This window comes from Hemiscyllium ocellatum, chromosome 7 (genome assembly GCF_020745735.1).
Source record: "Hemiscyllium ocellatum isolate sHemOce1 chromosome 7, sHemOce1.pat.X.cur, whole genome shotgun sequence".
Classification (NCBI taxonomy): domain Eukaryota; kingdom Metazoa; phylum Chordata; class Chondrichthyes; order Orectolobiformes; family Hemiscylliidae; genus Hemiscyllium; species Hemiscyllium ocellatum.
In genome coordinates, this window is record NC_083407.1 from 79,304,834 (window position 1) to 79,317,723 (window position 12,890).

Genomic DNA, 12,890 nt, shown 5'->3' on the forward strand with positions numbered 1-12,890 from the left:
AAGAGGAGGTGTACTTTTGGCCAATTGCCGACATGGAAAATAAATTGATGTCGCTGGAAAATAAATCATTCTGTCAAGATGACATTGCACAAATGCCAACCAGTACTAAATGCTGACAAGAAAGATACTAGTGCTTAAAAAATGGATAATATGCTTTGCCTTCATGGTTAGGATTCTATTTTTTATTTAAAGAAAGTAACAATGTCCTAGCCCTTTATGTGTAATCTCCTGAAAAGGATTTGGAGAGAATCTCTACATGACAAATGTTTAATTGGAAATCCTTACTTCATTCTAAACCTGACGTTCAGCAGCTCTCTGCATATTTTATATCACATGCTTGATCAGGTTTCAAAGTTGCATCTTACCATTTGGGATACTGTCAATCTAAATTGAATGCATTGCACTGATTAATGTTTTAATAGTGAATCAGTTATTGCAATTGGTATGTAGTTCTGTGCATTTGCACAATAATGTTTTTGACTTTATTATACCAAATATAAATTGTGCAACCCAAGAACCGCCAATAAAGGTGAACATTTGAATAAAATAGCTTATTTTTGTAACATTAGAAATGGTTTGTATTATTAGTTTACATTTCAGGATGTCTGTATATTTACATGACACATTTCAGGGTAAGTTAATTTTGATGAATTGTAATGTCCTCAAGCAAGCTTTTCTCATTTTGTTAAACTGATAGCTTTCTGTCATAGAATATCATTTTCTCTGCTCTAGTTACAAACAATAAAGTCATGAAGCCAATAATCAAAATCTTGTACTGCGTTATTTTGCATAACAATTTGGATAGGTCATCACCCGTATTCCAATTTGTAATAGTTCAAAGAAGTCCCAGTTTGGAGTGCAATTTTGTTTTCACGTTGAACCAATAATCTAATTCAACTATTCTTTCAGAAATGTATAAGAATGTAATTTCATCTTGTTCACAATTTAAAACTACTGCTGCTTTCTGTTATGTTTTCCTCAATGACCCTTCATTGAATGCCACATGGTTCTGCGCACCTTATAAATAAGTGTAAATATTGTTATCCAATTTTGAGTACACACTACATTGTCACCGTTTTAACATGAATCCGAAATAGTGCATGCATCCAAAATCTGAATTGTGTTCATTTTTAATCGGAGAAATTCATGATACCTCTTAATAAATTTTACATTTTTGTTGTCTTTTAAGTTGATTGAGATGTTTATTATTGTGCCGTTTTGCTTGATATGATTTTGTAAAACTGTCGAATAATCATGTTGCAATATGAAAATATATATTGTCAAATATTCACTTTAAATATACAACAAATGAAGAGACAATGATTTTCAAATACTTGGAATTTAGCTGAAATTTATAATTGGCTCTAAATTATCATGGTACAATTGATTTAAGTTGTGGGGTTAAAGCTCATGATTGATTTACTATTGTTAAATCACCTTCATTCATTGCAATAACTTGTGTTTATATATTACCTTTCATATGGTAACACAAGTATCCCAATATGTTTAGCTATCAGATCTACTGGAAAGTTGATCTGAATCATGTAAGGAAATATTGGGCAAATTATCAAAGTTTGGTCAAAGATGTCATCATCATTGGCGGTTCCTTGCAGATGAGGATGACTCTGTTCCACTCTCAGGGTGAGTCAGTGGGTAGCTGTACAGACCAATGTGACCACCGCATGCTCAGTTACATGTGGGGCAGGTGGTAGTCATGGGAAGGGGTAGGTGAGGCATCGGTGTGGCAACGGCTCCTTTCATTGCTTTCACCTGGCTTGCATTGAGGTACTCAATGCCTTCCCGGATGCTCTTCCACCACCTTGGACGGTCTTGGGCCGAGGTGGGAATACTGCACTTTGCCAGTGAGGCCTTGAGGGTATCACTGAAGCGCTTCCTTTGTTCACCTGGGGTTCACTTGCCATTTCAAAGCTGAGAGTAGTGCACCTGTTTGGGGAGTCTCTTGTCAGTCACACGGAAGACATGCCCAGCCCATAAGAGCTAAACAAGGTTGGTCAGTGCCTCAATGCTGGGGATGTTGGCCTGGTCGAGGATGCTGGTATTGGTGTGTCTTTCTTCCCAGCAGATTCTCAGTATCTTGCGCAGGCAGCATTGTTGGTACTACTTCAGCAACTTGAGGTGTCTCCGAGCCATATAGGAGGGCATGATCTATCTTGCCAGAATGTTTCACCTCACCAGTAGAGTGGAGTTAACTTACCTAACCTGTCGGAAATCATTCAAAGATGTAGATTTTGAGGAGTATCTCAAAGGACAAGGGAAAATTGGGGAAATTTATGAGATAAGTTCTGGAGCTTAATGCCTAGGTAGCTCAATGAAAACTCACTAATATTAAAGGATTAAAATCGGGGATGTGCAAGTGGCCAAGATTGGAGGAGCATATAAATGTTGTGATTTGAAAACAATCAGGAGAATTTTTAAATCGAGTCATAGCTGGACTGGAAGCCAATATAGGTCAACGGGCTCAGAGATGTTGCTGTGGCTAAGTGCTGCCTGTGCTAATTGCAGAATTTCCTTTTAACTGCCATCATTACACAATGTTGCAGGGGTAAATGGATGGGTGGGTATGTGCACAGAAACTACAATAATTTATATTTAAAGTATAAGAAATATCGTGAAACTAGTGTATAAGTTTAGTACTTAAAATGTTTGTGAAGCTTCATAATTATATAAACCTTCATATAACTTGACCTAAACAAACCTAAATTTAGTTCGAAGAATTTGATTCTGTGCCATCATATTTCAGGCAGTTGTATGGCAAAAGGCCAAGGTGTCGGATCACAAAATGGCCCTGTTAACAGTTCTAGGAACTGCTGTGATGGTCAGCATGGTACCTATTCGACATCATGAGCAAGAACCTGAGGTCAGTAAAAGGTTACATTGATTATGCGCGGGGATAGGAAAAAAAAATCTATGCTCAGCAATTTAATGCAATTTGTTTTCCTTATCAACGTGGTGCACTGTAACAGAAAGGAGTGGAGGCTGGGTCTCAAAATTTATTCAAAGCTAATTTAGATGGATTTTTTAAAGGTGAGTGAATTTAGTTATGGAGTGGAGAGAGAAACATTGAGATGATACAATCAGATCAATGGTGATCTTATTGTGTGGTAGATTAGGCTGAAAAGGCCAAATTGCTTATTCCCGCTTCGAACTCCTGCATTTCTATTTTGATCATTTTTTTAAACTAAAACTGCAGAAAACAAATCTGAAATTTGCTTAAAGCATTAGCAATTTGACATTGACCCTAATTCTAAATGTGCTGATCGTCATTATTGAGGCTACACTTGTAGCCTGTTTTCATGAGGGCAATTATTCGTGAACCTGTCAGATATTTGGAGAATAGTTCAACGCTTTGCAATTCCCAACAAGAATGAATGTCAGAGCTTCAAGCACACATCAGTCATTAAGGCAAGTCACTCATCACCTGATTCCTCAAAGCTTGTCCATTATTTACAAGACTCAAGTCAGGAGTGTGATAGATTATTTTGCATTTGCCTAGATGAGATTACATCCAACAAAATGTAAAGGTCAATACCATCCAGGACAAGCAGTCCATTTTATTGGCACCTCATTATTATGACAGCTTGCAGGCAATGTTCCCCAAATTGCTTCCATTCCAAACCTGATATGTTGAATCATTAGCTCCTGGATAAGGTGGGATAAACTGGCTCCTCTTGTTTATTGTCCTGCCTGCTGAATACTTTCCTCCCAGATCCATCGTAACTATGGGTCTGGGTGGGGGGGGGGGTAGTATCCAACAGACAGGAGGGAAACAAAGGAGCCAGTTTTTATTTTATTGTTTCAGTTATTTTTATATTAAACAATACATTTTTAATTAAAAGTAAAAAGAAACAGGAAAAAGAATGGGAAATGATGTCACCATAAGAAATGACATCACCAACCCAAAGAACCCCAAACATATAAATAGAAAGCAGGAATTATCAACAGTGCTTTGCCTCGAAGCCCACTGAAGATGTTACCTAGTAGGGTGATGAAATGTTTGAAAATGAACATTCCAGCTCAGCGAGTAAACCTACAACCAGAACCTCAACCTAAGCTACGAATCTTCTCAGACTCGCTAAGTAAAAAGAAAAGCCTATTAATAAGGCATGGTTCTGATCCATTGTCATAATACCACCAAGTCAAGCATGGAATTGTTAACAATGAGGCCAACCATTCTTCACATCATGACTGCACTGCCTCTCTGAACATTTTAAGTGCCAATCTCCTGCCTTTTCTCCATAACCCTGCATTTTTTTTTCTTTAATAACAATTGTCCAATCCTCTCTTGAATGCTTCAGTTGAAGCTGCTTGCACCACACCTCCAGGCAGTGCTTTCCATACCCTGACTACATGCTGTATGAAAAAGTTTCCTTTTCACCTGGCACTTGCAAAATATTTTAAAACTGTACCCTCTGGTTCTTGATTCATTTAGGAGTAGGAACAGTATCTCTCTACTCTGTCTAGACCCCTCTTGATTTTGAAAATATCATTCAAAGCTCCTTTTAGACTTTTCTTCAAGAAAAACAGTTGTATCTTCTCAAATCTGTCCCAATAATGAAGTGACTGAGCTCTGGAAATTACAAGTTGTATGAGTCCTAATTTCCAGTATATGTTCTTGGTAGATAAGGCACTCCCAAAAGGTACGGAGTCTACCATTCATGTATTTATTTCAAAACGGGCAATAGAATTTGCACATTGCAGAAATACTTTATTAAATACTATATTACTCTAAATTGAAGGCAGTGACAATCATTATAGGATATAAATTTGCTCTAATTTTCTTTTAAATATCTAGGCTGGGAAAGCTCCCCTTATGTGCTTTGATCATCTGCAGCCCTACATCTATAGATGACACCAAAATTAGAGGTGTAGTGGACAGCAAAGAAGGTTACCTCAGATTACAACAGGATCTTAACCAGATGGGCCAATGGGCTGAGAAGTGGCAGATGGAGTTTAATTCAGATAAATGCGAGGTGCTGCATTTTGGGAAAGCAAATCTTAGCAGGACTTATACACTTAATGGTAAGGTCCTAGGGAGTGTTGCTGAACAAAGAGACCTTGGAGTGCAGGTTCATAGCTCCTTGAAAGTGGAGTCACAGGTAGATAGGATAGTGAAGAAGTCGTTTGGTTTCCTTTATTGGTCAGAGTACTGAGTACAGGAGTTGGGAGGTCATGTTGCGCCTGTAGAGGACATTGGTTAGGCCACTGTTGGAATATTGCATGCAATTCTGGCCTCCTTCCTATCAGAAAGATGTTGTGAAAGTTGAAAGGGTTCAGAAAAGATTTACAAGGATGTTGCCAGGGTTGGAGGATTTGAGCCATAGGGAGAGGCTGAACAGTTTTCCCTGGAGTGTCGGATGCTGAGGGGTGACTTTATAGTGGTTTACAAAATTATGAGGGGCATGGAAAGGATAAATAGACACTCCCCTGGGGTGGGGGAGTCCAGAACTAGAGGGCATAGGTTTAGGATATCAAGAAATGGTTGGAGGCATTGGATACGACAAAGGCTATGGGCCCTGACAACATTTTGGCAATAGTACTGAACACTTGTGCATCAGAATCTACCATGCTCCAAGTCAAGCTGTTCCAGTACAGCTTGGAACACCGGCATCTACCTGGCAAAATGGAAAATTGTCCTGGTATGTATGTCCTGTACACAAAAAGCAGGCAAAATCCAACCTGGCAATTACTGCCCCATCAGTCTGCTCTCAATCATCAATAAAGTGATGGAAGGTAGTGTTATCAAGCAGCACCTGATCAGCAATAACCTCAGTGATGCCCAGTTTGGATTCTGCCAGGACCACTCAGCACCTGACCTAATTACAGCCTTGGTTCGAACATAGACTAAAGAGCTAAAGTTAAAAAGAGTGGTGAGAGTGACAACCTTTGACATCAAGAACGCATTTGACATCAAACAGCCTTAGCAAAATAGGTATCAGGGGCAAACTCTCCACTGATTGGAGTTGTACCTGCATATTGGAAGATGATTATGATTGTTAGAGGTCAGTTGTCTCAGAATTCCACTACATCTCTCTAGGAGTTCCTTGGGTTAGTGTCCTTTGCCCAACCATGTTTGGCTGCTTCGTCAATGACCTTCCCTTCATCGTAAGGTCAGAAATGGGGATGTTCGCTGATTGCACAATGTTCAACACCATTCATGGCTCATAAAGTACTGAAGTATCCATGTTCAAGTAGAATCTCAACAGTGTGGAAACAGACAATTCGGCCCATCGAATATCATTGTTTCTCTGAAGAGCAACCCACCGAAACCCATCCCCTTCTCAATCCTTGTAGCCCTGCATTTCCCACAGCTAATCCACCTAACCTGCAAATCCCTTGACACTGTGGGCAATTTAGAATGCTCAATCCACCTCATCTGTACACCTTTAGACTGTGTAAGGAAACTGGATCTCTTGGAGGAAACCCATGCAGACACATGGAGGACATGCAAACTCTACACAGACAGTCACCCGAGGATGGAATCAAACCAGATTTCCCGGCACTGAGGTAGCAGTGCTAACCACTGAGCCACCGTGCTGCCCATGCAACAAAACCTCAACCATATGCAGCCTTGGGCTGATGAGTGACGTAGCATTTGTGGTTTCCTGATGAAGGGCTTATGCCTGAAACGTCAATTCTCCTGCTCCTTGGATGCTGCCTCTCTTGCTGTGCTTTTCCAGCACCACACTCCCAAAGAAAGCCAGGCAATAACCATCTCCAACAAGAGAGAAAGTAACAACATCCCTTGACATTCAATGATGTCACCATCACTGAAATACCAACTATCAACAGCCTGGGGTTACCATTGAACAGAATTTTAACTGGATTTGACACACAAACACAATGACCAGAAGAGCAGGTCAGAGACTAGGAATACTGCGGCAAGTAACTCACTTTCTGACTCCCTAAAGTCTGTCCATTGTCTACAAGGCTCAAGTCCAGGAATATTCCCCACTTGCCTGGATAAGTCTTGCTCCGACAATATTCAAGAATGACACATCCAGATCAAAGCAGATCGCTTGATTGGCACCACATCCACACAAATCCACTCCTCCCTCCACTGAGTAGCAGTAGTGTATACCATCTACAAGATGCACAACATAAATTCACCAAAGATCCTTGGGCAGCACCTTCTAAACCCACGACCATTTCCATCTAGACGGACAAGAGCCGCAGATACATGGGAACACCACCACCTGCAAATTTGCTTCCAAGCCACTCAGCATATGACTTGGAAAGATAATGCCATTTCTTCCCTGAATTCCCTCTCCATTAGCATTGTGAGTCAACCTATAGCACCCGAACTGCATTGATTCAAGAAAACAGATCTCTCCCACCTTCTGAAGGTCAACTGGGGACAGGCAATAAATACTGGTCATCCAGCAACATCTATAATCCATGAGTAAATAAAAAATAAGTCAGCATAGCTTTGTCAGTGAGAGGTCACGCCTAACAAATCTAGTGGAATTTTCAAGAAGGTGATTCCGTGTTTGGATGAAGGTATGAGTTATTTATTAGCTCATATATCTAATAAATTTCAGCAAGATTTCAGATTTCAGCAAGGCCTTCGTCAAGGTCCCACATAGGAAACTGACTGAATAAAAGATAAAAGCTCATGGGATCCAGGGTAAGTTGACAAGTTGGTTCAAAAATTGGTTTAGTGACAGGAGACAGTTTGAGAGACGGTGTGAGGCTGTTCGTTTGTGTAACTGAAGTCCAGTATGCAGTGATGTACCTCAGGGATCAGTGCTGGGTGCCATATTGTTTGTTGTATTCATAAATTTGTGGGTGAAAATTTTGAGGGAATGATAAATAAGTTTGTGGATGTCACAAAGATTGGGTGGTTGACAGTTAAGAAGAAGAGTCGAAAAGGCACAGCAAGTTAGGCAGCATCTGAGAATCAGGAAAGTCCATGTTTTGGGCATAAGCCTTTCATCAGGAATGTGGAGAGTGAAGGGGAAGGGGACTGAGGGATAAATGAGGGGTGGGGGTATGGCTGGAGGGGAAGGTAGGTGGGATGGCAATAGGTGGATACATGTAGGAAGTGATTGTGAAAGGTCAGTAGGAGAGTGGAGTGGATAGGTGGGAGGGAAGTTAGACAGGTAGGTCAGGTCAAGAGGGCGGTGCAGAGTTGGAGCATTTGATCTGGCATGAGATGGGGAGATATGGAAGCTGGTGAAGTCAATGTTGATGCTGTGTGGTCCCAAGGCAGAAGATGAGGCATTCTTCCTCCAGTTGGCAGGTGGCTTTGATTTGGCGGTGGAGGAGGCCCAGGATTTGTATGTACTTTGGGGGATTGTGAGGGGGAGTGAAGTGGTTGGCCACAGGTTGGGGTCATTTGGTGCGTGCGGACCAGAGGTATTCCCTGACCATTCTCCGAGTTGGCACTTCGTATCCCTGATGTAGAAGAGACCACATCGAGAGCAATGAATGCAGTAAATGAGGAGGGTAGCTGTGCAGGAAGATCATAAGTTACAGGAGGGCATAAATGGATTAGTCAAATCGACTGATCAGTGGCAGATGGAATTTAACCTTGATAAATGTAAGCTGATGCACTTTGGAAGAAGAAACAAGATAATGGAGTATTCAGTGATTGACAAGACACTAGGAAGCTCAGATGAAGAGAGGGATCTTAGATGTTTGTCTACATATCCCTGAAGGTGGCAGGACAAGTTAATAGGGTCGTTAAGAAGGCATATATGGGATGCTTGCCTTTTATCAATCATAGCATAGATTATAAGAGCAGAGATGACAGATTTTTGATTACACCCCAGCTGAAGTACTGTTGCACTTCTGGTCACTATACTGTGGGAAGGAGGTGAATGCACTGTTGTAGGTACAATGAGATTCACCAAGGTGTTTCCTAGGATGGAGCTTTTCAGAGAAGATGGATAAACTTGGATTGCTTTTCTTTGGAGCAGAGAAGGTTGAAGGGGGACCTGAAAGGGGTGTAGAGTATTAAGAAGGCCACAGAGATGATGGGTAGAAAGCAGCTGTTCCCTTTAATTAAAGGATCAATAACAAAGGTGCATAATTTTAAAATGAAAGACAAAAAGGTTTAAAGGGGATTTTAGGAATTATTTTTCACCAGAGGGTAGTAGGGGTCTGGAATGCATTGCCTTGGAAAGTAATTAAGGCAGGAAATCTCACAAACGTTGAGAAGTACTTATGTGAGCACTTGAAGTGTCATGACTTTCTAAGCTTTGGATCTAGTACGGGATTGTGGGACAAGCATAGGTAGTAGTATACTTCTGGTGGTACTGACTTATTGGGCTGAAGGAGCCCTTCTGTACTGTATGATTCTACGAACGTAAATTCTAGATGCATGCAATGCCAGAAATATTTATTTACTTCTGTACTGGCCTTTTACTTCCAGATCTTAAACGTTACAATAAGTTTTGCCTTTGTCAAATGCATATACCGTATCCATTATATTCCCTTTGTCTACCTGTTCAATGATTTCCTTGAAGAATTGTGTTAGATCTGTGTTAGACCAATTTTTTTCACTTATGGTATTTCCCACTTCCAAAGTAAAGCTATTATATATTTATATTGGTAGAATTATGATGTATTATATTGATAGAATTTGAATTCAGCAAAAAGTAATTCTGGAATTAGGGGTCTAATGATGACCATGAATCCTTTATCAATTGTTGGAAAATCCCACCTGGTTCACTATTGCCCTTTAGGGAAGGAAACTGCCATCCTTATCTGGTCTGGCCTACATGTCACTCGAGACCCACAGTAATGTGGTTGACTGTTAACTGCCCTCTGGGCAAATTAGAAATGGGCAATAAATGCTACCTAGCCAGCGACTCCCACAGCCCATGAATGAATAAAGAAAAGAATATATAATTTCTGCTTTGTCAATACCTCGTCCTATAGTTCCTGCTCTTTAGATGCCTTGTTGAAATATTCCTTTTCCCTATTTTGTGTTATAATGGAAAGTAATGCAAATATGCAAACCTTCAGGTCATGTCAAATAAGTTTGGTAAGTTGTGGTTAGTGCCTTTGATACTTCATCCCTTACCTCTTTTCAGCATCCTGGAATGCAAATTATTTGACCTGCAGTGCTATCAACTCTGTCCATTTAGTACAGTACTTTTTGAGACATAAATGAATAGTTTATTCAGATACCTTTGTATATTAATTTAATAATTGCAATTTTCTTGGGTAAAACATTTATTTACCATTGTGTTTTGTCTCAAACTAATTTCCTGTGATGCTTACTCAAAAGTATAAGACAGGATTTACCTCAACAGAGTTGTACCTCAGACATTGTGGAGCTGCTTCCTTTATGTTCATCAGGGCCATTGAAACAAAATCTTAAGCACTCAACTGGTATTAAACCTACCAGTCTAAAGACTTGGAATAGAAAATTATTTGGAGGTGCTGGTGTTGGAATGGGGTGTACAAAGTTAAAATCACACAACACCAGGTTTTAGTCCCAACAGGTTTATCTGGAGGCACTAGCTTTTGGAGCGCTGCTCCTTCATCACAACCATCTGATATAGGAGCAGCGCTCCAAAAGCTAGTGCTTCCAAATAAACCTGTTGGACGATAACCTGGTGTTGTGTGATTTTTAACTTTGAATAGAAAAGATGTCAGGTTGTCATTATGATACGTCTAGCAGCTGAAAAGATTTTACAACTTTGCATTATACAGCAAACTTTGTTTTAACCGGCATCTTATGAAGTGACACTCTCGAAAACCAGCAAAAGTTATATACCTCAAATACAGGAAGTATTATCGTGATCAACTGATGTCTTTTTGGCATTTTGTTTGAGTTTAAAAGAATTAATAAACTTTTGTGTACAATGAATAGTAGATTTTAAATTTTAGATTTTAAAAATATTGTTGGATTTTATAAGTTTTAAGGCAAAATTGCATTGTTACTGAAGTGATTTATGCTGTAAATAAAGGATATAACATGACGTGTATACCCCCTGCATTATGTTTCTGTTACTTACTGTGAGTTTTTTATATTGATTGTGGACCATTTGATCAATGGAATATTTGATTAACCAACACGCTGCTGGTCCCATAGGTGCCGATTAAGAAAAAGTTTGTTGTAATACCTGACTGAAAGGGGGGAGTGAGAGTTGCTCGCAAATGTGATGCAGTGGTAATGTCCCTTCTTCTGAGGCCAGTAGATCCAGGTTGAAATTCCACCTGCTCCAGAGATGTGCAATAGTATTTTTGAACAGGTTATTTAGAAAATATCCATACTACCTTACCATTTATTGCTGGTTGTCAAAGAGATTTGCAGATCAAACATAACCATCTATTTATTGTAAGTTGGAATGGCAAACTCTTCATTACTAATGAGCATTCAAAGCAAGTCTGATTTTCTGTTTTTCTGACCAAATACTCTGATGTCTTTTTGGCATTTTGTTTGTGTTTAAAAGAATTAATAAGCTTTTGTGTACAATGAATAGTAGATTTTAAACTTTAGATTTTAAAAATACCGTTGGATTTTATAAAATCCATTAAGGATTATTAAAAACTAACCTGGGAAACAATACAGCATTGATCAATAGATGTACATATGGCTTTGTGAAAAATTAACTATGCCATAGGAAATACTCAAATTCCTTGCTGGCAAATGATGGCCCATTATCTGTGACCAGCAGATTTGGGTGTTCTGAAGCTATGGGTGGCACTGCCTTGTCCTCTTTAAGTAGACCTAGCAGGGCTTTGTGGCCTGGATGCAAACGCTATTGGGACACCTATGGGCTAATACTACCCTGATGCCTTAAGGGGAGGCATTGCATGTCAATACCACATCTTGGCCATGCTAAGGCCCATAGTGCTAGGTGCATTAGTCAGAGGGAAATGTGTTTGGGTGGGTTACTCTTCAGAGGGTCAGTGTGGACTGGTTGGGCCGAAGGACCTGTTTCCACACTGTAGGGAATCTAATCTAATCTAATCTTGCTTGGGATCATAGTTTACTAACAATGTAAAGGATGATAGCTGTTTCTTTACTTCATTGAAAGCTATGGATTGGCTGCATGACCATTTCTAAGACTGACCTTTTTTGTAAAGAGTTGATGCAGTTGTGCCAGGATGGAGGCAAGGTTATGGATAAACTTTCCATAATAGTTCATGTAACCTCAATTGCAAGTACTCATGTCCAACTGCACGAAAGGCAAGCCAGCTTTGCATATAAATCCTCTATGTGAGAGATTGGGTATTTATCCAGCTGCGAAAAGCTGTTTACCAATAGTTTAAAATCCTCACGAAGGCAAGCTAACCCTCTACTACCACTGCTGCCCATTCTGCAAACTGGACTGTTTTGATGATTCCTTCACTTTCCAGCCTTCTGATTTCTGCTTCCACTTTTGTCCACCATGCAAATGGCATTGGGTGGGCCTTGCAGAACCATTCCAGGAATTGCTTAGCGGGCAACATGCAAGGTGGCCTTCGCTCCTTTGATAGACCTTAGACCTTCCTGAAGAACTTACAGGTATTTAATTAGAACTTCACTCAGACAGTCATTTTTGAATTGAAAGATGTTCAGCCAATCTTGATGAATTTTTCTCAACCAATTTTGCCCCAACAAGCTTGGGCCTGAGCCTTTTACTACGATAAATGGTAACTGAACCAGCTGCTTCTCATAAGAGATTGAAACCGAAGTTGTGCACTTAATCTGCAAAGGTTTCCTGTTATAGGTTCTCAGTCTAGCCAAGGTCTTATCCAGACTTAAAATTTAAAATCTGGACTCCAATCCTTATTAAAGACTGGTTCTGCAATCACTGAAATGGGTGCATAGTATTGACCTCCATTAGAACTTGGTGACCATTTAACCAGATGTTTATTTTGAGTGGTTCTGATTTGGATGTTGCTAAGCAATTTAAATGTCTCAAACACAT

At 39.9% G+C, this 12,890-nt stretch overlaps 1 protein-coding gene across 6 annotated transcripts in view; it reads left to right on the top strand.

Annotated features, from left to right (window-relative positions):
- pms1 (PMS1 homolog 1, mismatch repair system component) overlaps positions 1 to 12,890 on the top strand; it is a 108,188-nt gene that overhangs the window by 44,800 nt on the left and 50,498 nt on the right. For all 6 annotated transcript variants that reach the window (XM_060827996.1, XM_060827999.1, XM_060828001.1 and 3 more), the window contains exon 6: positions 2,762 to 2,878. In XM_060827996.1, coding sequence (XP_060683979.1) covers positions 2,762 to 2,878 — 117 coding nt within the window. The remainder of the gene's footprint in view (positions 1 to 2,761; positions 2,879 to 12,890) is intronic.